This window comes from Pavona decussata, unplaced genomic scaffold (assembly GCF_977016875.1).
Source record: "Pavona decussata unplaced genomic scaffold, jaPavDecu1.1 SCAFFOLD_9, whole genome shotgun sequence".
Taxonomy (NCBI): Eukaryota; Metazoa; Cnidaria; class Anthozoa; order Scleractinia; family Agariciidae; genus Pavona; species Pavona decussata.
Window position 1 is genome coordinate 642,531 of NW_028145432.1, and position 27,999 is coordinate 670,529.

Consider the following 27,999-nt stretch of genomic DNA (forward strand, 5'->3'; position numbering starts at 1 on the left):
AATCTACAGAGGAGGCAAACAAGTCCTCCAACGATGGCAATTCTGCGGATACAGAAGGAGAGGGAGAATCGGAGATTGGAGATCTAAAATCGCCAGACTCGGACATTACTGTCAAACTACACAATCAGCCTGCTCGACAAGACAGACACAAAAAACACGATCCAAATAGGTACGAGACAATGTTTAATGATTGATCTTGTTAGGAATTCGCGTTGTCAATCAGTGTTAAGTGTTTCCTGGACGCAATGGCTTGAGTTTTTTGAACAATAATAAATATAAAATTAAATTTAAGCTTTTAGCTTATCATGGTGAATGAATATTACGCTGAACGCATTGGTTTGCTAATTTTTTATTGACTTTAAATTTACATTTTTGTCTTGCATAGTGCAACTTAAGAAATTGATTTTGAACAGGTGAACACAGCTGAAAAAATACCTTTTAAGTAATGGTAAAAACATAAGACACTGTAAGGCCAACCCATTTTTTCTCTGTTACTGTGACTCTGACCAATCCAGATTTTGGCAATAATTTTTCAAAAAAATTAATAAATAAGAAAATTGACCTGAATGTAATATAACTTTTCCCAGCAGCAGCTGGAAGCCAAACAGGTGATGAGGTCATCCAATTCAGTTTTAACTGCCCTGGTCAAGTGACGCATGATAGTCAATGATAGTCAAAACTATCATCAGCTATTATCCACCATCAAGCTAGTGGTCTACAGCTCAAAGCTAGAAACTCATGATAGCCAACGATAGTTAACCATGACCCAGTCTTTTGTCAGGCATCTGCTGAGTGTAAACATTGCATAACATGGCATGGCATTAAGTTACAAAACTTAGCATTCATCGGATGAACTTTTTTTCAGCAAAAGAGGGTGGTTTTCCTTCAGTTGTTGGAAGAACTTAAATGAAAAATGAATCCAGAAAGCCAAAAGGTCAAAGAAGAGAACGGAAAACAGTTGACTGAAAAACTATCATCAACTATCATGTGCATGGTCAATTTATGGCAACAACTATCATGAACTATCATGAAGAATTTGAACATGCTCAAAGTGAACGAAAGTTGATGTTACCCAATGATAGTGCATGATAGTTGGTGGTCAAATGAGTGTGGGAGTAAATCAATAACTATCATCAACTATCATTTACTATCAAAAAAGATTGTGTCGTTTGACCTGAGGGTTTTACTGTTTTACAACTTCCCTTAATTACCATTTAATTATACTGAGGGATTAATTAACTTAATTGAGATAGTGTACTGCAGAGTAGGGGAGAGGGGGGTAGATGGGGTTTGGAGTATGGATCTTTTCTGGAATTACACATTGAGCCACATTAGCAAGCTTCTTACAGTGTGTCTTTAACCTGTGTAGAAGCAATGTGTTTACATAACAATAAGTGCCTCCCTTAAATGTCCATCAATGTCATAAGAATGGAAATTACAGAGTGGTTATTATTAAAAGCACTGAGGAAATTTTTGACTTTTGTGTTTTTCAGATACCGTCTCCAGTTTGATCGTGAATCTAAGGCTGAAATTGAAGCAAGAAAAAAGGCTGCACAAGAACCCCTTGAATATGTTGCAGAGGTTTGTGTTCGCATGATTACAACAGCCACAGTTAATAAAAGGCAATGGACATGGTTATGAAGCCTCACACACAAACTTCTTTGTTATTATTAATTATGTTTTTGTCAGCATTTTTGGTCTTGATAGTGCACCGATCACAATTGATTTTGAAATGAGTTGGAGCAACTGATCAATAGAATGGTTCCTGTTAACTAAAGGTATTCAATTCTAGTAGGATTTGTGCACAGTCGCAGCCCTTCCAAAGTAAATCACAGCACCATTGTTGTCATAACAAGGTTTCATAAGCATGAGCTCCCCATTTAACTGTGCAACAGCTTTAACCACCCAGACAGTGAAGGCACCACGTGGTGCTCCAACAAAGGGCTAACACTCGAAAATGACTCAGCATTCCAATCTCTGTACAGTGACCAAATTATCTTATCAACTAAATATCAATAAAACCAAACATAATCATTTGCACCTAGCCTTGATTTTAGCTGGCCTATCAATTATGATCTCCAGCTGTAACTATCAGTGGCTTAATTGGGTTGATTTAAATGAAGTTTTGCTTTCTCAATTCTAGGAGACTCTTGAAGTGAGTTTAGAAACTACATACAAGCCTGGGTCAGGTTAGTATTTCTATTTAGTAAAAAGAAAAATTATTCCATTTAAAATAATCAATAGGGGTTATAGGGGCTGTGAATTCAGACTATAATTCGTTTTTTTCCACTGTCTATTGCAAAGTATTAATTATTTATATTAAATGTATTATTTTTTAAAATAATTAAAGTTTTTCTAAATCAAATACTACTTGATTGTTAATAAATATTCAATTGATATTTTCAGTGTTGGATATGCCAAAACGGCCTCCATGGAATTATAATATGAGCAAAGAACAAGTAGAGAAATCAGAGCAAGAGATGTTTGAGAACTTTTTGGACAAGATTTATGAGGAATGCAAGCTCTCAGAACTGAGTTACTTTGAGCGGAACTTGGAGGTAATGTTTGCAGTATGTTTGTGGAGGGTGAATGGGAAATTCAAGAATTTGGGAGATGGTCAAGACTTGCTGGCAATTTTTCTGGAATCCTGAGGCTTTCTTAGTCTTACAAAAGAAATCAAGAGTCTGATACAGCTTCATAAAAAAATAAATAAATAAACTAGTAATAATTAAAGATCAGAGAGTGCATTCAATGATCTTGATCCCAGGCTCTCTCTCTTTTGCCAAGTTGGTGATGATGTCATGTGTCCCCAACAAAATCTGCGGGGGATGCCAGATATGCCTCCCAACATCCATTCATTCATTCATTCATTGTCCCATGCAACCTAGACTCCAAACACAATTAGGAAACAGTGCATTTTTTCTATGTTGAATGCAATAAAAAATATTTATACATGTAATTTGTAAGTGTGGCACCCATGAAAAGTGACTTAAGTTTTGTAAGATATGTTTTCTTCTAAAAACATAAGTTTTCAATACAATAATACAATACTTAAGAAAAAAATTTATTTATTCAAGAGGAAGGCATAATAAATTTATCTGTTGTAAACAGTTTTCTAACTATGACCCTCAAAAAATACAGATCTTTGTCTAATGTTCATTACTTTTTGTTTATTAGATCTGTGTCATCTATAAAAATGTTTCCATGTTTATGATATATGATGCATTTTGTGAAAATGTACATTAGGCTGATTTAGCAACAGAACGGGAACGTCATTTGAGGACGCGGGAGCGCGCGGAATAGTCTGGATGCGAGTCTATTTTGACTCATATATGGGTATTCTTGATGCGCGCGCCGTTGTCAACTGACGTTCCCCTTCTGTTGCTAAATCAGCCCAATAAAAGTATTGGGAATGTTAAATCTTTGCACTGAACTGGAAGAAAGCTGTTTAAGTTTTTCCATTGTTTATCATGCAGACATGGAGACAGCTGTGGAGAGTTTTAGAAGTTGCCGACATTGTTGTCCTTATTACAGATATTCGACATCCTGTAAGTGACCCTTACATTCATGATATATAGGTATGACAATAATTGTGCAGTTCCAGAAAATATCCATACTGCCCCAAGGGAAGGTTTCTTGTTTTGCTTTCTCCCTCCTCCCAGGAAATTCCAGTTGAGCTTTATTCTTTGCTTCTAAAATTTGGGTGGGGGGCAAGTAGTATGACCATCCCACTACCTGTGCCTGCGTAGTTGGTAATATTGTTTGTGGAGGTCATCATCATCATTCTCATGACACCTCCAGGTGGTTGATAAGCCCTTAATTATTTCCTTCCACTTAGCATGGTTCTTCGCCACACCTTCCACCATCGTCCATGAGGTGAAGCAAAACCTTTCGCCCTTTTCTCCTGGTTCCCACCCTCTTCTTTCCCAGCTCCCACCCCATCTCTTTCAGTCTCCTCCCCTTCTCTCTCAGGTCCCATATCTTTGTTTCCTAGTTTCCACCCCTTGTCTCAATATCCTGTCCCATCTCTCTCAGTTCCATAGTACCTTTTTCTCCAAGTTCCCATGTCGTACTCCCATCTCTTTCAGTTCCATACCTTTGTCTCCTAGGCCCCACCCCCCTTGTTTCCCAGTTCCCAACCCCTCTTTCCTATCCTCATCCCCTATCGCTCTTGGTTCATTTTCCTGATATTCTGCTCTCCATCCCATTGTCCCGGCGGCCTCCACATTTCTGCATTCTGTAGCACCGCACAGGCACATGGCCAACAGGGTTTCTTTGTCCTCTGTTGTTAATAGCACATATTCCACAACACTATCACCTAAGAATGACACCCTTTACAGGTGATTTGGATTTTTGGTTTAACACTTACTTGCAGCCCAGTTTACAAGTAGCTTGTATTTCTTTCCAGGTTCTTCATTTTCCTCCTACACTCTACAGTCATGTTGTGCAGGACTTGGGGAAGAAATTGGTGCTGGTCTTAAATAAGGTAACATAGTTCACTATAATATTGGATAGATAGGTAAAAATGTTTCTGACATTTATGTGTTGTGAGAAGCAAATGAAAGTAACTTCCATCTCACAATTTGTTAAATTTACAGCAATACAAAACACAATCATATTTGTATATGTAAATAAGTTGTAGTGTTTTTCAAAGTATTTCATTTAGATTTTAGAGTGAAATAAAGAGCTTGACTTGGAGCCACAAAGTAAATTTATGACGTTTTATTGTTATCATCATCCGGGCACTAGGTTCATGAAATGTGGCATCACATTACAATAATTGTTGTGAGAATGAACCAAGTTAAGTGATGCGTTGGTAGTTTTGAAGAATAGAAATCAGTGAAGGGTCGGTATCTCTTCTGACGTGGATACTTGATAAAAGGGTGCATCCAGATTACACTCTGTTTTTTATTTTTATAAGAACGTCTAATTTTGGAGCTGAGGCTGAACGTTCTTATATTGTTTAATTGTTTATATTGTTTATATTGTTTAAGATGTTCTTAAATTACATAGTATACACTACATGTATTTTAGTAAATCACCGGACGCGACAGGAAACCTATCAAAGTGCATTGCCTGCTGAGATAGAGATAGATAGATACTTTATTATAAACACCATTGCAGCCATAAGCTGAATTATGGGATATTTACAAATTCTAATAATAACACGGAGAAAATAAGAAAAATTATCTACATCTTATAGACATGGCTAAAAATATAATAACAAAGAGGAAATGAGAAAATATCTACATCTTATAGACATGGCTAAAAATAAAACTGTTCTTCAAACGCTCGGTCTTACATAGGGGGAGAGTGAAATCACTTTTGCGTCTCAGTGCATATTTACAACTCTTACTTTGAGGGAGGAGGCTATGGAGACTGTGGGTGGGGTTAAAGACGATCTCGTCAAAGAGATCCATTGAAATCTTTTCTCTCCTCTAATGAAGTTTCGGTAGGCCAACTGTTTCTAGTGCTACACTATATGACAGGTCAGGATAGATGATTCTGAATGCCCTTCTTTGGATCCGTTCCAAATCTACACTAATGTAGTTTGGTAGAGAACGATGGAATACAGGACTTGGGTAATTTCCAGGACGGGCCTAATACATGTCACATAGAATTGCAACAGTTCACTTGGTGCCGCTCCGGATCTCTTGAGTTGACGTAAAAAGTAGAGACGAGAGGAACATTTTCTAATTAGTTCAGAGCTGTGCATGTTCCACTTAAAATCGTGGCCAATGGTCACGCCTAGCAATTTGGCACTGGTGACTAATTCAAGGGGTTTACCATTTAGGACTAGGGGTTCAAAATCGTGGTTGCTATTGGAGAATCCAATTCGAAGTTCTTTGCACTTGGCCTCATTCAGTTGGAACCCAGAACAAGAACTGCTGATTATGACAAACCGAGATGTGTGTCACCATTGTTACTTGCCATTAAGTATTTTGGTTAATTTACATTTGGTACCTTGATTTTATACGCAGATTAGCAAAATAAAAACGTTCTTAATCGACTCTCAGCCTGAGGAATGTTCTTGATACTTTCTTAAAATTTTGGTTAATCTCAACCTCGACGTTCTTATAAAAAAAACAGAGTGTAGTGCCCAGCGAGAATCGTACTCGGGCACTGTACTCAGGGAGATGTCCTGAGGAACCAAGTGTGGACACAGCCTAAGTTTCTTACAAGACAACTGGTCTCTGTGCCTACCAGTGGACTTATTTGGAGCAATTTCGATTTTAAGGCAAAAACGCATTTACGCCCCTCTTGCCCAAAACCTTCAATAAATTATTACATTTATAGTTATTGATTACATTTTAAAATATATTTGTGACAGATAGATCTTGTGCCTCCTGAGGTTGTGACTGCTTGGAAGCATTACTTCATGTCCAAGTTTGAACAGCTCAATGTTGTTTGCTTTACATCATTTCCTAAAGATGAAAGTGAGCGCAACAGAGACCCAAGCAAAGGTGTGATATTCAAAACATTTCACAACTTTAAATAAGTAAAACTGTAAATGGTTTGAACCCAGGGGAGTGTTGCTAGTCCTGAGAAGGACTGTTTGAGGTGACATTGCTGACATTGCTGAGTGGAAGTCATCTTCAGAGTGAAGTAAATTGTGTCAAGTAAATAAAGTCTTCACTGAACTTCATGATCAACTTTGTTAGGTTTTTCACCAAATTTGCAAAAAAAAAGCAACTGATTGATGACCTGTAGAAACATGAACAACTCCTTAAAATGGTGGATTTAGATTTCATTTTCTTTTTTGAGTGATTGTCCATTTCTGTTGTCATGTCATTGGTATTGACTTTTGTTGTTATCCATGATAGTTTTATCTAAACGCCGCCGCCGTAAAAGATGTTTCTATCCTGTTGGGCCCAGAACTCTTCTTGAAGCTTGTGACAGATTGTGGGGAGATAAAAGTATGTAACAAAACGTTGCAGTGAGATCAACTAATTTTTGAGCGGTTTCCAATTGAGTGTCGTAAAACCAAAACCGAAGTGATTACTCTGGCCAATGACAACAGATGTAAACAACACAACGAGCCAATTAGAATTCGAAGCAAATACATGTAACTGGTGCCAAGCGCAAGAAAACGCGTGCGGCCAAAACACGATTGGTTTTGGTTTGGATTCCCATTGGTTGATGTAGTGGCGCGAGTTTTGTTAACCAATCACAGAGCGTAGTAATGCAAAACCAAAGCAAACGCGAAATTACTTTCGACAACTTGGCTATGAGGCTTAGGGGTATAAAACGAAAAAAGGTAATTATTCATCTATGAGCGTCAATGTAATTTCTGTCGTTTTATGCCTTTAAGCATCGTAGCCAAGTACGAATTGTCATATATCGATATTGGTCTATCACTGCACCTTAAACGTTTAAGAAACAATAAAAACTTTGCATACATGTTTTGATAACTCGCATAGAGTTCTCACTTTAATTTTTTAGCTGTTTTGATCCCTGTTTCCATAAGAAATTCCACAGCTCAATCCCTGATTTCTAAACGTCAATCCAGAAGCTTATGATCCCATGACAGGCCTGCAATTTGCTGTTGATCCTGCATTCCACATACCACATTATGTTCTTTAGCTGTGCGATGTACAACACAGGTGCAGTCGTGAGAGTACTCGCCTCCCGTCCGCATTGTGTCCCGAGTCTGATTCCCGGACTCGGCGTCATATGTGGGTTGTGTTTGTTATGGTTCTCGTCTTCTCTCTGGGAGGTTTTCCTCTGGGTACTGCGGTTTTCTCCCCTCCTCAAGAACCAACATTTCCAAATTCCAGTTTGATCTGGATTATTGTCAAGCACTTTATCAGTAGCCTCTGGCCCCTGGCTCGGGAGATTGCGCCCGCAATCCCCGTGTTATCGACATTAAATACATTACTCTACTTTAAAACAGTGACACAAGAATCATTACTTACTGCTTCTTGATTTAAAATCAGTTGACCTCAGCAGCTGGCAGAGAAAACTCAGTGAACAGGAAAAAGGAGAGGAAGAGGGAATCCTTTATGATGACTATGGCAGCTCTGAAGAATCTGAAGGTATCATCATTGTGGCGAACAGTTGTTTTTTACACGATTTGCAAATGCTGTCACAATTTGCAAAAGCTTCTGCTGCACTCAAATTCCTAGTACTTGGATTGCAAGCACTGGGTGTAGTAGTTTAGTTTAGTTTAGTTTAGTTTATTTATTTTGCCACACCACAAATATGATGAAAACAGAAAAAAAAAATAGAAATAGATTTAACAATGGCGAGGAGACCTAAAGGAAACTATGAAGCTTATATTAATTAGGTCTCCTCAGTTATTGTTTTACAAGATGAAATAAAAAAAGAAGATAAGAACATGACGACGGATACAATTACAATTTCATACAATTACAAACGGACGGATACAATATGAAAAGAAAACTACTAATAGTTATTAATGACAGAAAAACGCCTTAAGTGCTCTCTTAAAGGAGACAGAGGAGGACGAGCTGACGATTTCGGTACACAAAGAGTTGTAAAATTTAGGTCCTTCGTAAACAAAGGAAAATTGTTTGATGTTAGTTCGATAAAGAGGCAAACGATATAAATGAGAGTTTCTTGTATGATACGAATGAATTTCTTTCTGTAAGGTGAATTTACAGTCAAATTTTAGAGGACGGGTACGGTTTTGGTAAGAGTACATGAATAAACCTAATTGAAATAGGTGTATGTCATGAAATTTTAAAATGCCAAGGTTTCTAAAGATTGGATAAATATGTGCATAGAAATGGGTTTTAGCTATAGTTCTCACCACTCGTTTCTGAAGAAGTAGTCACCAAAGAGACTCTAACAAGCTTAGCTTACCCTCTGTTCCTTCTCCTCCACTTCAAAGTTTAAACCTCACCTTTTTAAAACTTTTCTGAACAATTTTTCAGTCCTCTTTTCTACATTTTGTTGGAGAGCGAAAACGTCTGAGTGGAAACTCTTGCCTAGCTTGCGCATGGTCCAAAAGCTGAGACTTACGGTTGGTAACAGGTCCCAAATTGTCATAGAAAGCATGGGTGTTTTTGTATAGTTTATGGCTATGTGGTAAAAGCAGACTTAGCAAGGGTAATAAGAATCCAAAACGAAAATTGGGGTAACCACAAATTTTCTGTGATAATTACTTGAGCAACAATAATTCTAAAAATACATAGCATTACGCCTGCTACGCAGGCTCTGATAAAATACATACCAATGAGTGAAATGTTTTTCCCAGATTGAGGCATTAGGTGTAGTTCAATTTTACTTTTTTCTAAGTGCTAATTTAACAGATAACATTTTAAATTGACTATTTTAGCCTTCTAAATCGCACCGTTACTGCTAAGCAATCTGGCGTTCTCAGTGAATCTTTTGCCTTACCTTGTAGAGGAAGAAGGCAGCAGTTTTGAGGATGTCGAACAGAATGAGAACATCCTGACGCTAGGCCTTGTAGGTGAGTGATCCAAAACAATACCCAATTGCAAAGTCGTTTGTTAAGTCTGTCAAATGACATAAGTTAATCGGTAACTCGTCCTTCATCGCAGGTCATCCAAATGTTGGAAAATCTTCCGTCCTTAACGGCTTGGTTGGACACAAGGTTTGTATCGTGCCTTTGCAATTTGTCTTTTTGTACTTTTCCTCTGTTGTGCCTAAGCTTCTACACCTCTAGCACACTGGGTGTTATAGTCACCAACGGAACTTGCAATTGACGGTAACCTACTGAAAACGGAAGGATACATGTAGCCTACAGAACGTTTTTACACGTGCTTTTTTTTTCAATTTTTGATGTCGCTAAAGGTCAAGTTGCAGCTCTGGCTGAGGTGCCCTGTGGCCGGAGCTTAATCCATTTTCTGTTAAGCTAGAAGCAACTAGGACTGTTGCTACTTTTCCGTGGATGAGGTGGTACTTCGTAAGGTTAGCCCCGGAATTTTGTCCACAGTACCCGTTTATACACCTGGGTGGGGAGACACAATATGGAGGAAAGTTTCTTCTCTACGGAAACAACGCGATAATGCGGCGACCAACCTAGTGTTGAACCACACACCCTCTGATTTTCTGACCGAAAGTGTGATTTAGCAAAAATCCATCAATAGCGCTGACAATTTCACCACACATTATGTTAGCAAATTCGCCAATTTTTAATGATATATATGTTTTAAAATATCGAAGATATAGGGTTCTGTTATGTGTAACGGGTAGCGAGGGCGACTGAAATTTCCTGACTTTGTGGAACGATTCGTGACTTTTTGTTAGAAGAGTGTGATTCTCAACCTAGAGAGTGGGCATGAGGGTTTCTCTCCCTACGCACATCTGCTGCAAGCTTTGAGAGGAAATAATTAATGTTTTGTACTCTTGGCTTTTAACTACTGAGTAAGACGTTTATGTTTCTACATACATACAACCAATGACCAGTTTCTATGCGTGACAAAATCACCATTGAAATAGCCCTGTACGTATCAGTCAACCACGTGCATCTTTGCATCCTTGCGTGTCCTGTACAGCTTCCAGTTTGTTGCTCTCTTCTCTCTTGACATCAGGTGGTGAGCACGTCTCGTACGCCAGGTCACACCAAGCATTTCCAGACCATATTTCTAACGCCAAATGGCAGACTGTGCGACTGTCCAGGGCTTGTATTTCCCTCTGTTGTTGGTAAACAGCTCCAGGTACTTACCAGCCTTAGAGTGGTTTTTAGTTTACTTTGTTTTGCAATATAAAGTTAAGAAGATTGAAAGGATTTCGAAAGAACGAGCAGCCGCTAATTCTTCTTGAAGATAGTAAAGCAAGCGAAAGCCGCGCGCGCGCGAAACTTTCCTCGCGCGTCGCTTCTTCTCGCCGGAGGAAGTTTTCGCGCTCACTCGCGTGGTTCCCTCGCTTTACTATCTCTAAGAAAAATAAGGACTGCTTGTAGTGTAGATTTTCATTTGATGGACTAAGACATCCTTACAAAAACGTACAGCTTCAAGCCGAAGCTAAAAAAGGCCAAGCGTTTGCTTAGCAGTTGGCAACCCGCTTCTGTTCGCGGAAAATTCAACGCAAAAAGCTTTTCTTTGCCAAAGAGTCTTGCAAGTTTTCAGTTAGGTTCAAATTCAACCACTCCCAAATTTGTGAAACCCTGTCAGGATAAATTCTTAGAAGCGGTACATTGTTCGGGAATGACATGACGTAAATGAGGTGACAATGAAACACAAAGTTCTCGTCGGATCTGCTGCCGAAGAATTGCGAAAGCAAGAAAAAAAAGGTAACGGAAGGACAGTGAATTTTTTATGTTTTTCAAATTCGATAGGGACTCGACGGTATTTAGAAATACATAAGGATGTTTTATAATAAAAAAAGGAAGACCCTTCGCTGATTTTTAAGGGCAAGACTGGCATCAAAGTACCAGTCAACAAACCTTCTTCCACTGGCGGTTCAGTAATGTTTCCAGCAACTTTCAGTGTGCGGCAACTATGAACGCGCCACACGTTGGAAACGTCAGTTATGTATAACATGAAGACCTTTTCTCTTGGTTGCCTTGTCTTTAGATCCTGTCTGGAATGTATCCCATTTCTCAAGTACAGGAGCCTTACAGCGTTGTAGGATATTTAGCTGCCCGAGTGCCCCTGGTTAATCTCCTGCGGCTGGTCCACCCCTTGATTAGAGACGACTCATATGGGGAGGGAGGGGTGGGAGACGAAAACCACCCTTGGTCTGCCTGGGATGTGTGTGACGGTAAGAAGGAAATCTCTGATAATAAAATAACAAGTTGGGTGATCGAGAACAAAATGCCAAAATCTTATGAAATGTGGAAAGAAGTGTTGCGCACTTGAGGGCCGAGAGAAGTCTCTTAAAAGTGCGCCGGTTTCGAATCCTGGCGGACGTGATGTAGGTTTGTTACCGTGCGACAGGAGGATAAGTCCTGAACATTAATTCACCGAGCAGAAGCGCGGTTTCATTGAATTTTCCTCAACTCTCGTTGCCTCCGCTTGCTTCCGTGTAAAACCTAGCTATTATTTATTTATTTATTTATTTATTTATTTATTTTTATTTATTATTCTGCGTAACTGTCTACAACACTTTTCTCTTCAGCCTGGGCCCATAAACGAGGTTTCCTAACAGCCAAGGCGGGCCGACCTGATGTTTATCGAGCAGGTAAGTTGGAACACTTGCGGAAACATTCGTACCTTGTATCAGTCGGGGATTTTTATCCGAGGATTGCCGGAAGCAGTCAATAATTTAGGTTTAATAGCCTACGTGGCAGACAAATCCAACCGCAAGGTTTACGTGCGACGCTGGTTGCCATGGAGCTACCCTCCGATTGCGCTTGAATATTCCATTGGTCACGAAAACATGCGAATTAATTTGAAGTCGTTCGTGATCATCGCGCTGTAAAGAAAACAAAACACGGTCGGATATCAAAAGCAAACATGTTGAGCACGTGCGAGCGAATATCAAACCAGTCAGCAGAAAGCAGCTGCCTTTTATAGCCTTCTAGGTACAGCAACAGAGCCAGTATTACCCGCCCATACAACCAATGTTGGACAGTTTCTGTGAGATCTATTTAGTTCTTATCGTGGTTTGCTATTTATAAAGCGCCAGTAAACCTTCCAAGTGTTTTGCACTCAGACTGTCTCAGAATGCATTAACTAGATCTTTGTTTCTCAAAAAAGAAATGATATTTAAAGCACCCTTGGCATCTTGAGAGGCTGCTGACCTAACACCGTTTATAACGTGCAATAAAAGACGGTTTGGATTATTGTTATTGGGTGTTATTTGAAGGCTGTGCTTCTAATTAAAATTTCCATTAAATAGAAGAAAGATCCTCGCAGTTATTTACGCAACTCCAAGAAGTTAGCGAAAAAAAAGCCTGAAAAACAACAACAACAACAACAACAAAATCAGACTTTAACGGGATTCGAACTCATTATCTCTGCGATCCCTGCAGTGCTCTACCAACTGAGCTACCAAGCCAACTGGGAGCTGGTCATATTGTGAGTTCGTAATAAGCCCATTGAGGATGAATAAATGAATATGAATATATTAAACAAAAATTTGAACTGCGGGTGAAAGATTAAACAGAAGGAACTTCTGTTGTAAATATTTTTCAGGTAGTTAGGTTGCAGTGTTGTTGCATTTCCGTGTAAGAAGTCTAACTTGACTGGCAATATTATTCTTTGTTTTAATCTTCCAATATTCAATTTTTATATAACTGAAGAGTTGTCAAAGCAATAAAGTGTCTCGTTTAAGCAGGTGGCTTGGCATGCCTGAGAAATTTATGCCTACGGTCAGCCAAATGTTGGCATGATGTGCAAAAACAATGTAGTTGGATGCCCCATCCACACTAATGCGTTTTCGTTTCAAAAAAGCAATAAAAACGGTAGGTCACCGACTTAATTTTTGAGATAATTTGCAAAAACTGAAAGTTAGTGGTCCTTTTGTAGAGTTGACATGTTGCCATGGTAACCACTATGTCGTCAGAACTACCTTTAAAGTATTGTCTAACAACTGAGTTACAAAGCTGTTTATAGTTTGTCTGCATGATCAGATGCAATTTTTTGTAATCTTTCATCATTTCACAAAGTAACACTACATCAATGAAAAACCCTTACGAGCCTCCTCTTAAGTTAAGTGTTGGGTTAGCCCTGAATGATTGACATCATAAAATATTGAATTGCCATCTTGATGTCGGCTGGTTCCCTTTTCCGGCATTCCACAACTTTTCCCTATATATTGTCGCAGTCACGTATACATCTCCATCATTTTACGTTTGAGGTGGAAGCGTTTTCATCCGGCAACGAAGCAACCAAATGAAGTTTAACAGGTCAGCTGCCTCCCGTTCATCGTTGGACCTTCCTCCCAAAGCATATAGGATTGCGTGGTGCAGTCTTTATGGGGTGGAAGCTCTCCTTATTGTGATCACAAACTCGCTCACAATAATTCTCTTTGTGTTAAACAAGAAACTTCGAAAGAAAAGTCTGTTATTTGTCATCAGTATGGCGTTTGCTGATTTGATGTTTGGCACTGTGTTGCCTCTTCGTATCTACTTTCTCGGCAATCGTTATCAGCTGTGGACAGCAAGGTTGTACAAACCTTTGCGTATTTTCTGCGATATTAGCCAGATGATTTTCTTACGAGTCTCACTAACTTCTGCAGCCTTGATGTCCGGTGAACGATTTTACGCGATATATTGGCCGCTAAAGCACCGAGCACTGACAGAGCGAGCATACTACATTGTTATTGCTATGGTATGGGTACTAACTGCCCTTTTTTGCACAATATTATTTCCACGATTGCGTTTCACAACACTGGACGCCAAACACATCGTTCATGCATTTGCTGCATATTTGTTGGCTCTTCTCGTCATCGTATGTGGCTGTAACATCGGTATTTGGAGAAAGTTTCAACGCAGAAGTATCGCACCTCAACAACAAAACAGAGCCGCACAAAACCAACGCTTGACAAAGACCCTGCTTTTTGTATCTTTTGTTGCTGTGCTGTCGTGGTTACCTTATATTCTTGTTAAGTTTTTAAACGTTAGGTCCAATGTCTCGCCGACAACTAAATACATTCTTCAGATTGTGTTGCTCCTGTCTTATTCTAATTCTTTCCTCAATGCAGTTATCTATGCATTAAGAATTCCTGAGTTCAAGCAAGCGCTGGGTGCGTGCTTCTTCAGAAGACAAGCACTGATGATAAAAGCAGGAAGTGAAAGATCGACACAACCAAGAACATTGTCAAGCAGTTCTAGTCATTTAAACATGGCGCACGAATCTGAAGTTATGGACACCAAATTATAAACTGCCAAGGAAATAGCTCTTATGAAAAATCTTCCAAATCAACAAACCTTGAAACTCAGAACTATGCAGAGAGCCCATGAAAGAATCTTGTTACACATCACATGACGAGATCGTAAAACAGCTCAATGGATACGTGAAAAAACCAAAGTACGAGATATCATGGAAACGATAAGCAAACTCAAATGGAATTGGGCTGGTCATGTAGGGAGAGGAACAGATAACCGTTGGACAACCTTCATTACATTCTGGACGCCCCGGGGAAACACAAGGAACCAAGGAAGACCAAGGACGAGATGGAGGGACGACTTAGATAGTTTCCCAAAGCGCAGGCACCGTGTCGCGCAAAACGTGGTCCAGTGGAGGTCAATGGGGAAGGCCTACGTCCAACGACGGGAAATTATAAATATGAGAGAAAGAAATATGAGACAGACCAAAAGGGTTAGCGCGAACGGGACATGATACCCATGCGAGGTGCAACCCGAACCTAAGAAAAATCAAGTAAAAATTACAATTGAGAACACTAACAAAAAAGACGAAGATTGCGAACGGTGGCACGAACAGTCACGGGAGAGGAACCAGGTGCAAGGCATGTCTATGTCAAAGGTGGTATCTAATAAAGTAAAATAGGTGGCACGTAGAAAATTTTTAAAAATACATAGACTGGAGAATTTGTCAGGAGAGGCAAGATTGTAGATAGTATTCCAGGGTTTTACAGTTCTGTTGAAAAACGAGGCCTGAAAAGTAGTGGTTCTGCAGTGAGCAGGTCTTAACATCAGAGTAGGGTTCTGAGTGCGAGGACGATCATGCAGGACAAAAGTAACAAATCGATCAATGTTTAAGTCGGTAGATCCAAAGATACAATTATAGAGAAAGACAATATCTCTGATTTCCCTGTCATAGGTTAGTGGTAATAAATGAAGAGTCAACAGCCGTTGTTTGTATGATATCTCGCCGATTCTAGCCCTTAGTATCCAGCGTGTAGCACGCCTCTGCACTTTTTTTAGGATCGTTCTCAATTTGACATTTGCAGGAGACCATACCTCTGTGGCATAGGAGAGCTGTGACTTCACTAAGGAGAGATAGAGTGTCCGCCTGACTTTAAAGTCCGTAATAAGAGGATAGGTTCTCTTTAAGAGACCCAGCATTCTGTTAGCCTTGTGTACACTGAATAAACGTAACATGCGAATCCCACGATAGATTACATGAGATGGTAACACCGAGATCTTTTCTATTCTCTATCGCTACGCTCAGCCGAATAGAAATCATTTCTAATGTAAGTGGAATGAGTAATGAACACAACAGTAATGGAGGGAGTCGCCAGTAATTATCTTTTATTACAATAGTACAGTGCCAAGATACAAGCAAAGACAAAACACAGTCCATATAAAATATACAATTACAAAACAAAATATAAATGCTGAACAGTACAATAACAAAAAGTACAACTCAGCGAAACATTTTCGAAGTAGGATATAGAAAAAATGTCTAGACAAGGCTAGTACTTAACTCTAAATGATAACTTGTTACAACTGTATACGGAAAAAATTAGCCTCGAGAAAAACTGGTCGGCGTCAAGTGGTGTGATATGCGCAAGGAGTGGTTTATAAAGGCGCATGAAACCCCTAATGGGAATAGAAACAATACAACCAAATTAACAACCAAAAGAAATACATTTTCTTCTTGAACGCGTTGTAGATAAACGTTGCCAAGGTAATGTTCTTGAGCTAAAGGTGTTTTCTTCCGCGTAACTGTTAACACTTTGCATTTGGAGGCGTTAAACTTCATGTTTTATTCAAGGATCCAGGTGTTCAAATTTTGTCAGGTCCTGCTGGAGAATATCACATTCCTATACTGACAAAATAGTACGATGCAACTTGGTATCATCAGCATACAGAGCGGTGCTAGTTTGCACATCGATGACATCAGGAAGGTCATAGTTTGACCTGTTTCCGATTTTTCCGAATTTTCTTGTTAAATTCGCGAAGTGTACGTAATGAAACTAAACACTTATTTAAAAGCAGGTGTTTCCCTTGAGACATTTATGCGCACAATGAGTCCATTGTTGATACAATGGACCAATTTTACTAAAATTTGGTGGACTGTTTACTGTTGTTAGTGTACGTGACGAAATTAAACACTTATCTACTAGTAAAGCAGGTGTTTCCCTTGAGAAATTTCTGCGCAAATTGAGTCCATTGCCTTTTCTGTTTTTGCAGCATGTTTGTAATTTATAGTAATTTTTTTTCCATTATGTTCTCGTGCTCGTCTTGTCCCGCCTCGACTAGCTTTGTGGCTATTTGCGGGACGAGCAACTTGTATCAGAATTTGTAAAATAAATTGTTGTTGTTGTTGTTGTATTGTTGCAGTGGACCAATTTAACTAAAATTTGGCGGATTGTTGTCAGTTAGATTTCTCACATTACTGTGCCTGGAAAATTTGCATCCATAAGCAGCCTTAAGGTTACCGTATACCTTCAGATGTGTCTCACGCCCAAATGATGTAGTGCGTCCAGTTTAAACTGTAGATACCTGAACCCTTAAATCAAATTAAAGCTTACAGAGCTGGCTATCAAACTGTACTAAGAATTTTGAAATAAAATGTAAAGATGCAAAGATTCACGTGCGGCGCTGGTTGCCATGGAGCTACCCTCCCATTGTGCTTGAATATTCCATAGGTCACGAAAACATGCCAATTAATTTGAAGTCGTTCATGATCATCGCACTGTAGAGAAAACAAAAAATCACGGTCGGATTAAAAAAAAAACACGTTGGGCACGTGCGAGCGAATATCAAACCAGTCAGAGAAAGCAGATGCCTTTTATAGCGTCGGTATAGTAACAGCTAGTATTACCCGCCCATACAACCAATGTTGGACAGTTTCTGTGAGATCTATTTAGTTCTTATCGTGGTTTGCTATTTATAAAGCGCCAGTAAACCTTCCAAGTGTTTGATATCAGCACTCAGACTGTCTCAGAATGCATTAATTTAAAGATCTTTGTTTCTCAAAAAAGAAATGAAATTTAAGCACTCAATGTCACCCTTATCTGGGGGTAGTGCTCGATAACAAAATGAGGTGGTCACCACATATTGAAACAATCACATCTAAGGCAAATTAAGTCTTGGGACTTATCAAGCGTAACCTGTGGAACTGTCCAAAGTCAGTGAAAGAAACCGCGTACAAGACTCTTGTAAGACCAAAACTCCAGTATGCCTGTAGTGCATGGGACCCACACTACCAGAAAGATAAAGCCGCTCTAGAAAGGGTACGGCGGAAAGTAGCCCGCTTTGTCGCTGCATGGAAATTACGATCGAACAACGAGCGTGACGGAAATGCTGCAAGACCTACAGTGGGACACACTTGAAACGATGAGAAGACATGCAAGGCTCTCCACTATATACAAGATGTGCCACGGCCTCCTAGATGGGGACTGGGGGGATTATTTGACACCAAGCAGAGAAAGGAGGACTCAGGGAAGCCATAATTTTAAATTTGTTGTACCGAAAGGACATAAGGATATTTTTAGATTTTCTTTCTTTCCTAGGACGATTACTGAATGGAACAAACTTACAGAAGAAACTGTTTTCAGCCAATCTCTCTGTATTTTCAAAAGTAAACTAATTTAATTTAATTCTTATTGGTAGATCAACTTTTATTGTTATTTTGTATATTTAGCAATTATTCGCCGAAGGCGAAGTAAATATTGGTGAATATTCGTCTCGGGGAATATTCACCAATATTTACTGAGCCTGAGGAGAATAATTGTTTTAGTATAATTACTCAGTTGATTATCAGAGAAAAACAAGTACCGTCCGAGAAATATCGATTTTGTTTGTTTGTTTCAAATCGTCACTCGTCAATGAACAGAGACGCGCAGTCTGCCGATCACATGCTCAATCGAAATCACATGCGCAATCGATAAACTGCACACGGCCTCAAGCGGAATGTCAGTATTCTTTAACTGCCGCTTCATTGAGACGAAGCACTGACTTCTGTGAATGAATGTTGGGCTTCTCCGATCCGTTTACCAAAATAGATGGAGATGAACCAGGCTGTTTGGTGTAAAACTCGAGCCGGGATCACAAGTGTTAGCGATAGCATTTTATTGCACAATTTTCTTGTTGACATGATGGCTTCGCCGGTTAGCCGACGTTTATAAATTGCCCTCGGAGATAAGCTGCTTCAGGTAGAAATTAAGTCCTTTATTGGCTTCACTAAACAAGTACACGGTTGTCGCAGATGAAATATATTTGTTGTAAGGCGGTGACTTTAGATGGTGGTCGAGAGCAACTCGGAACCGACAACAAACTAGTTTTCAGATTATAAAAACTGCCCTCTTTTCTCGTCACTGAAATGTAAAACTTAGAGAGACATTTATTCATCTTGTTTACTTCCATGATTTCAAATTCTGTCTTACATTCGTTTTGTTGGTGAAAAGTCTCACCCCGGACTTAGCTGCATCTTTAGTGCCTTTCGGAATTGGATTTTCTTTCATCCTATTTACTTCTTCCTCAGAAACATCAACAAATCGCTAAGCGGCCATGTTGAAAATAAGTGCTCCCGCTATAATCACCTCGCGCGAGGTGATTATAGCAGGATATGACGCAATCCTTGACCAATCAGATCAACGGAATCTCTATAATCACCTGAGTAATTATACTAATTAACAATTATTCGCCGAAGAGGAAGTGAATATTGGTGAATATTGTCGAGGAGAATATTCACCAATATTTACTAAGCCCAAGGCGAATGATTGTTTTAGTTTACTTACTCAGGTGATTAGGGAGCTTAAGCAACGACGACGGCAACGGCAACGAAAACGTCACCTGAAAATATATCTTTATTTCATGTGTGCTACTTCGCGATTATTTCAACTCGCTCAACTTTTACAAAAATGGCGAACTATCCAGGAACCAAATTGGTAGGAGTGGCGTACAAGTTGAGAAAGAAAATGAAAAATTCACCGTCATGCGTTCACGTTCTCCACAAAACCTTAAATGTGGTCATTTCACGTTGTTGTTTTGCAGAGGACGGCAAAGAAATGTACCAAAATGTAAAACACACGTGCAGAGCGATGGGTTTTGCTCATTAAACTTATTGTTTTGCGGCGTTGTCGTTGCCGTCGCCGTCGTTGTTGCTTAAGCTCCCTATCAGAGATAAACAAGAACCGTCCGAATAATGAATAATTTTTTGGTTTGTGTCAAATTGTCACGCGTCAATAAACAGAGACGCGCAGTCTGCCAATGGCATGCTCAATCGAAATCACATGCTCAATCGATAAAATGCACATGCCTCAAGCAGTATTCTGTAACTGCCGCTTCATTAAGACGATGACTTGTGTGAATGAATGTTGGGTTTCTCCGACCCGTTTACTAAAATAGATGGAGATGAACAAGGCTGTTTGGTTTAAAACTCGAGGACCGCAAGTGTTCAGTAGCGATAACACTTTGTCGCACAATTTCTTGTTCTTGGCTTCGCCAGTTAACGGACGTTTATAAGTTGCCCCGGGAGATAAGCTGCTTCAGGTAGGAATTAAGTCATTTATTGGCTTCACTAAACAAGTACACGGTTGTCACAGATGAAAATACTGTGAAGCGGTGACTTTAGATTGTGGTCGAGAGGCGCTTGAACCGACAACAAACTAGTTTTCAGATTCTAAAAACTGTTTTCTTTTCTCGTCACTGAAGCGTAAAACTTAGAGAGACATTTGTTCACCTCGTTTACTTCCATGCTTTCAAATTCTGTCTTAAACTAGTTTTGTTTGTGAAATCATTCTGTTAATAAAGAATATCTTGCTCGAATTTAACTTAAGCTTAATTTGTTGTCTTCATCGACATCGACAACATGCAATTTACAAGGGGTTTTTTTTATTACAATTAGCAAAATTTTCATATCTTGCCTTCGAAAAGTATCACCTCGGACTTAGCTGCATCTTAGGTGCCTTTCGGAATTGCATTTTCTTTCGTCCTATTTACTTCTTTTTCAGGAACGGCAACAAATCGCTAAGCGGCCATTTTGAAAGTTAGTGCTCCCGCTATAATCACCTCGCGCGGGGTGATTATAGCAGGATATGACGCAATCCTCGACCAATCAGATCACCAGAATCTCTATAATCACCTGAGTAATTATTTATTATTATTTTAGAGTTGGCGTGATGTCCCACAACTTTGCCGACATAACGACATTTAGATTTAGATTTAGAATGCATCTTGAGAGGCTGCTGACCAAACACCGTTTTATAAGCTGCAATAAAAGACGGTTTGGATTATTGTTATTAGATCTTACTTGAAGGCTGTGCTGTAGCTTACTGTTTTCTAATTAAAATTTCCATTAATTAGAAGAAAGATCCTCGCATTTATTTACGCAACTTAAGATGTTGCGGAAAAAAAAGCCTGAAAAACAACAACAACAAAATCAGACTTTAACGGGATTCAAACTCATTATCTCTGCGATCCCGGTGTAGTGCTCTACCAACTGTGCTATCAAGCCATCTGGAAGCTGGTCATATTGTGAGTTCGTAATAAACCTATGGAGGATGAATAAATGAATATGAATATATGAAACAAAAATTTGAGCTGCAGGTGAAAGATTAAATAGAAGAAACTTCTGTTGAAAATATTTTTCAGGTAGCTATGTTGCAATGTTGTTGCATTTCCGTATGAGAAGTGTAACTTGACTGGCGATATTATTCTTTGTTTTAATCTTCCGATGTTCAATTTTAATATAGCTGAAAATATCTCGTTTTAGCAGGTGGCTTGGCATACTTGCGAAATTTATGCTTAAGACGGTGAGGTTATGGAGGCTCGGAACGATTTTTGGCCGCGCGCGCGCGTAATACACCCACGCCACAACTAAGGTTTTCGCGTCAGGTGAATGAATCAAAATGTCATCAGAAGTCGCGCGCGCAGAACACCGGAAGTGGAAATGCAGCGTAAAATCGCGCGAACAGGAAATAAAAGCTGCTAGTAGAATTTTCTGTGAGTAAAAAAATGCCTTTTTTGCCGAAAAACACAAGATCTACCAGATAACTTTTTGGCATATTTCCAGAGGATTTAAAGAATTTAGGGTGCTTTCCAACAAAACAATAAAAAAGGTAGGTAACCGACTTACTTTTGAGGGAATTTGCAAAAACTGAAAGTTAGTGGTCCTTTTTGTAGAGCTGACCTGTTGCCATGGTAACCCATGTCGTCAGAACTACCTAAAAGTATTGCCCAACAACTGAGTTTCTGCTTAAGTTGCGTACTAACTGCGAGGATCTTTCTTCTAACTAATCTTTCATCCGCAGTTCAATATATGATGTTTCATATATTCATATTCATTTATTCGTCCTTCACGGGTGTATTAGGAATTCACAATGTGACAAGCTCCCAGTTGGCGTAATAGCTCAGTTGGTAGAGTACTGCACCGGTATCGAAAAGGTTATGGGTTCGAATCCCGTTCAAGCCTGAATTCAGTTTTCAGGCTTTCTTTTCGCAGCTGCTTAAGTTGCATAACAACTGCGAGGATCTTTCTTCTATCTAATCTTTCATCCGCAGTTCAATATATGATGTTTCATATATTCATATTCATTTATTCATCCTTCACGAGTATATTACGAACTCGCAATATGACCAGCTCCCAGTTGGCTTGATAGCTCAGTTGGTAGAGCACTGCACCGGCGTCGCAGAGGTCATGGGTTCGAATCCCGTTCATTGAAGCCTGAATTTTTTCAGGCTTTCTTTTCGCAACTGCCTAAGTTGCATGACAACTGTGAGGATCTTTCTTCTATCTAATCTTTCATCCGCAGTTCAATATATGATGTTTCATATATTCATATTCAAAGCTGTTTATAATTTGTCTGTATGGTCAGACGCAGTTTTTTGTAATCTTTCATCATGCCAGAAACGCTACAACAATGAAAAATCCTTACGAGCCTGTTGCCATGGTAACCGCTATGACCTCAGAACTAGCCTGAAACTATTGCCCAACACCTGAGTTACAAAGCTGTTTATAGTTTGTCTGCATGATCAGATGCAATTTCTTGTAATCTTTCATCATTTCACAAACGCTACAACAATGAAAAACCCATACGAGCCTCGTCTTAAGTTAAGTGTTGGGTTGGCCCTGAATGATTGACATCACAAAATATTGAATTGCCATCTTGACGTCAGCTGGTCCCCTTTTCCGGCATTCTACATTTTACCCTATATTGTCACAGTCACGTATACATCTCCAGCATTTTACGTTTGAGGTGGAAGCGTTTTCATCCGGCAACGAAGCAACCAAATGAAGTTTAACAGGTCGGCTGCCTCCCGTTCATCGTTGGACCTTCCTCCCAAAGCATATAGGATTGCGTGGTGCAGTCTTTATGGGGTGGAAGCTCTCCTTATTGTGATCACAAACTTGCTCACAATAATTCTCTTTGCGTTAAACAAGAAACTTCGAAAGAAAAGTATGTTATTTGTCATCAGTATGGCGTTTGCTGATTTGATGTTTGGCACTGTGTTGCCTCTTCGTATCTACTTTCTCGGCCATCGTTATCAGCTGTGGACAGCAAGGTTGTACAAACCTTTGCGCAATTTCTGCGATATTAGCCTGAAGATTTTCTTACGAGTCTCACTAACTTCTGCAGCCTTGATGACCGGTGAACGATTCTACGCCATATACTGGCCGCTTAAACACCGAATGCTGACAGAGCGAGCATACTACATTGTTATTGCTATGGTATGGGTAGTAACTGCCCTTTTTTGCACCATTTTATTTCCACGATTGCGTTTCACAACACTAGACGCCAAACACACCACTTATGCATTTGCTACATATTTGTTGGCTCTTCTCGTCATCGTATGTGGCTGTAACATCGGTATTTGGAAAAAGTTTCAACGCAGAAGTATCGCACCTCAACAACAAAACAGAGCCACACAAAACCAACGCTTGACAAAGACCCTGCTTTTTGTATCTTTTGTTGCTGTGCTGTCGTGGTTACCTCATATTCTTGGTAAGTTTTTAAACCTCAAGTCGAATGTCTCGCCGACAGCTAAATACATTTTTCGGGCGGCGCTGCTCCTGTCTTATTCCAATTCTTTCCTCAATGCAGTTATCTATGCATTAAGAATTCCTGAGTTCAAACAAGCGCTGGGTGCGTGCTTCTTCAGAAGACAAACAGTGATGATAAATGAAGGCAATGAACGGATGAGACAACCAAGAAAATTGCCAACCGGTTCTAGTCATTTAAACATGACGCACGATTTTGAAGTTATGGACATCAAATTATAAACTGCCAAGGCAAAAGTTCTTATGAAAAATCTTACGAATCAACAAACCTTAAAACTCAGAACTATAGAGAGAGCCCATGAAAGAATTATGTTAAACATCACATGGCGAGATCGTCAAACAGCTCAATGGATACCTGAAAAAAAAGTACGAGATATCATGAAAACTATAAGCAAACTCAAATGGAATTTGGCTAGTCATGTAGCAAGAAGAACAGATGACCGTTGGACAACCCGCATTACGTTCTGGACGCCCCGGGGACACACAAGGAACCGAAGAAGACCAAAGACGAGATGGAGGGACGACTTAGATAGTTTCCTAAAGCACTGGCACCGGGTCGCGCAAAATGTGGTCCAGTGGAGGTCAATGGGGACGGCCTACGTCCAACGACGGACATTTAACGGCTGAAACTGAACTGAAGGAAATAGATCAACTGGTTCGAACATTCTTACGGCACTGTGTAAGACACTCCGCCGTGAACACTTATTGCCGACTTTTTAATGTTTCTTCATTTGCAGTTTTTGCGAAATTTCCTTGTTAAATTCGCGAAGTGTGCGTGATGAAACTAACTAAAAACACTTATTTAAAAGCAGGTGTTTCCCTTGAGAAATTTATGCTCAAAATGAGGCCATTGTTGATACAGTGGACCAATCTGACTAAAATTTGGCGGACTTCTTACTGTTGTTAGGAATTCCAAAAATTAGCTAGATCAATAAATGCGTAATAAGGTTGCTACGTTACTTTTTTTCTGCTAAAGTTTAGTTTGGCATGTTTCCGATTTTTTCCAAAATTTTCTTGTTAAATTTGCGAAGTGTACGTTATGAAATTAAACACTTATTTAAAAGCAGGTTCTTCCCTTGATACATTTATTGAATACATTTATTGAGTACATTTATTGAGTATTGACATTTATTGAGTACATTGTTGGTACAGTGGGCCAAATTTAACTAAAATTTTGCGGACTGTTTAGTTAGATTTCTCATATGAATGCGTTTGAAAATTTGCATCCATAAGCAGGAAATGGTGAAAGGAATTCTAAAAATAGCTTTATCAATAAATGCGTTTAAGGGTTGCTACATTACTTATTGTTTCTTCTGCTAAAGTTTAGTTTGGCCTGTTTCCGATTTTTCCGAAATTTTCTTGTTAAATTCGCCACGCGATGAAATTAAACACTTATTTACTAGTAAAAGCAGGTGTTTTCCTTGAGAAATTTATGCGCAAAATGAGTCCATAGTTGCAGTGGACCAATGTAACTAAAATTTGGCGGACTGTTTGCTGTTTTTAGTTAGATTTCTCACATGACTTTGCCTTGGAAAACTCCAAGGGAAATAACGAGCATGGACCGAAACTGCTCTGAAGTTAAACAAGTTGCGGTGTCAACACTACAAGAAAAAAAAAATATCTTGCAAAACAGCAAAGTTTTGTCTACACAGTCACATGAATATAGTCGCCTCTTTGGAGAATAACCAGTCCTTTTATTCGGTTGCTGATTTTTTTCGTTCGTTTACAACGTTAAGTTTCACTTCAAGAGGAAATATCCAACGTTTCATCGCGCCGGAGTAGAGCAAAATAAGATTTCTTTTCAAGATTCGGTTGCTGTTTATTAAGTGCCGCCTCTAAAAGCTGTTAAAAGAGTCGATTTGTTACCACGTAAGTAAGCGAAACGTTTCACTTCAAGAGGAAAAATCCATCGTTTCGCCGCGCCCGATCGGAGTAACATGATTTCACTTCAAGATTCTGATGATGCGCCAGTCGATTTGTCTCTCCCGCCGCTAGTTGCCTTGCTCTTTCTCCTGCTGCTGGTCACATAAATTGACTTTGTATCTTGTCGTCTTCAAATTTTTTTTTTCTCAAAGCAGTTGGCGATGCAACTTCCCGCCAAAAAACGCGGCCGGCCGCGCAGTTGGCCATGCATTTTCCCGCCAAAAAAAATCGGGTTGCAGCACAGGGTTTGAGTGTCCCATTTCACGTTGTACGTACGCTCATCTTTGTAAGCCAATGTGAAATGAAACACTCAAACCCTGTGCTGCAACACGGGTTTTTTTCGGCGCCCGTTCCTATTCTTTCTCTCTTTGTTCGTCACTCATGTTTCACCTGTCTGCTAGCGCTCTCAGTCGCTCTCTTTCACGTCGAACTTCGCTTCTTCGTCGCCTGTTTTCTCGATCTCTTTCTATCTCCCTTTCTTTTCTTTCCATGTTTGTAGAATTATTCATAAAATGACTTTGTGTTTTGTCGCACAAGTCGTCTTCAAAGTTATTATTATTTTATTCTCAAACGCAGTTGGCGATGCAATTTCCCGCCAGACAAACGCGGCCGGATCCGCAGTTGGCCATGCATTTTCCCGCCGAAAAAAAACCTGGTTTGCAGCACAGTGATTGAGTGTCTCATTTCACATTGGCTTACACAGAGGAGCGTACGTACGTACGGTCGGTCGGACGGAAGTGACGTTACAACCAAACCAAAATTTCTCGCACTGATGGGTTCACCAAAATCTCTTAGCTATGGGGCTCCGCGCGCGCGCCTTTAGCACGCGCGGAGCTCGCTATAAGGTTGTCCATTACTTATTGTTCTTTCTGATAAAGTTTCATTTGTCTTGCGACTCACTTTCCTCCAAAATTTCTTGTAGGAGGGCCGAAATGTGCATTTTAAAAAATTACTTACAGTCAGTATTGCAGACATTTCTCCTTAAAATGAGCTTATTGTTGATACTGAGTGGACTGGAATTTGGCTGACAGTTGTCAGATAATTGAGCATTATTTTTCTTCTCGTTTCAACCAACTGTTGAACTGTTCAACTGTCTCGAACCGGTGCACACCCCGCAAACATTAATAGGCCATTTTACAGTCGTGTGCTTAGTGACTTGGCCTCGGATTGGAAGCGAGGCTGGGGGTGACCTTGTTTTGATACAAACCTCACTGCTTTTCATATGTAGATCATGCTGTTCTAATGCTAACTGGTTGCATTTACATATGAAAAACTGAGGTTTGTATCAAAACAAGGTCACCCCCAGCCTCGCTTGCAATCCAAGGCCAGGTCACTAAACACACATCTGTAAAATGGCCTATTCCTCACTTTTAATCATTTGGCAAGATTTTCACACAGCCCCATAAATGTATACATTTTGTTACGTAAACCACAGGCGGCTCAAGCTTTGCGTTATAGCTGTCAAGGTGCAAACAAGTGTTTGTATGGGAATATTTCAATCGGGTTTAGGAGGTACAAATACTGGAAAGTTCTTAATAAAAATGACATACCTTGCTTCTAAGTTTTATTGCCTATTGCCTGTTTGCTATTTTGTGCTGATTTGAGGCCATTTTAGCGAGTTATTACTTCCTTGGCCTCAAATCAGCACAGAATAGCAAACAGGCAATAGGCAATACACCTTAGAAGCAAGGTATGTCATTTTTATTAAGAACTTTCCAGTATTTGTACCTCCTAAACCCGATCGTAAATATTCCCATACAAACTCTTGTTTACGCCTGGACCGTTTTACGTAAGATGATCATCGCTCGCAGGTTGAGCTTGGGCCGCCTGTGCGTAAACGCTTTTCGTATTCGCCGTTTTTGTAAGAGGATTAGTATGACAGCAGTGCGTGTAATATATCAAACACGAGGAAGCTGAGTGTTTTATCCGATTTCCAAACACCGAGAAGTGAGTGGAAAAAACGAGGCGCAGCCGAAGTTTGTTTATCAACTTCGAGGTGCATGGAAACCGGATGGAACTGTTTTTCATTATAAATTTTCAATTTTTTGAGAAATTCGAAGCAAAAGTTTACCAAATTTTATGATAATTAACGTTACATTTCCAAACCGCATTCACTGAATTATTAATGAATGTCATTAGCGGGAATTAGAACATTTTCCGTTGCAGCTTCCATTTGCAGTACACCTGCACCCTTCAAAAGATCTATTTTCACTGGACCCTGATAACCTGCAGCTGCATTGTTTTTTTAGGCTCGTGGCTAACCATATAAGACGTTTCAAATGTACAGGTC

At 39.6% G+C, this 27,999-nt stretch overlaps 2 protein-coding genes across 2 annotated transcripts in view; both read left to right on the forward strand.

Annotated features, from left to right (window-relative positions):
- Positions 1-27,999, forward strand: part of LOC146488408 (guanine nucleotide-binding protein-like 1) — a 33,118-nt gene that overhangs the window by 353 nt on the left and 4,766 nt on the right. The window contains exons 2-15 of the mRNA XM_085117282.1: positions 10-169; positions 1,494-1,581; positions 2,144-2,189; positions 2,407-2,558; positions 3,477-3,548; positions 4,409-4,486; positions 6,332-6,464; positions 6,825-6,917; positions 7,938-8,036; positions 9,371-9,436; positions 9,528-9,580; positions 10,521-10,646; positions 11,505-11,691; positions 12,049-12,111. Coding sequence (XP_084973408.1) covers positions 10-169; positions 1,494-1,581; positions 2,144-2,189; positions 2,407-2,558; positions 3,477-3,548; positions 4,409-4,486; positions 6,332-6,464; positions 6,825-6,917; positions 7,938-8,036; positions 9,371-9,436; positions 9,528-9,580; positions 10,521-10,646; positions 11,505-11,691; positions 12,049-12,111 — 1,416 coding nt within the window. The remainder of the gene's footprint in view (positions 1-9; positions 170-1,493; positions 1,582-2,143; positions 2,190-2,406; positions 2,559-3,476; positions 3,549-4,408; positions 4,487-6,331; positions 6,465-6,824; positions 6,918-7,937; positions 8,037-9,370; positions 9,437-9,527; positions 9,581-10,520; positions 10,647-11,504; positions 11,692-12,048; positions 12,112-27,999) is intronic.
- On the forward strand, positions 12,124-26,817 carry LOC146488409 (rhodopsin, GQ-coupled-like). Its single transcript, XM_085117295.1, has 2 exons — positions 12,124-14,957; positions 24,203-26,817. The coding sequence occupies exon 1, from the start codon at positions 13,767-13,769 to the stop codon at positions 14,754-14,756; it is 990 nt and encodes a 329-aa protein (XP_084973421.1). The 5' UTR covers positions 12,124-13,766; the 3' UTR covers positions 14,757-14,957; positions 24,203-26,817.

What these genes read in the sequence shown, in the direction of transcription:
- LOC146488409 (XM_085117295.1), top strand. Translation starts at nt 13,767, where the DNA reads ATGAAGTTTAACAGGTCAGCTGCCTCCCGTTCATCGTTGGACCTTCCT.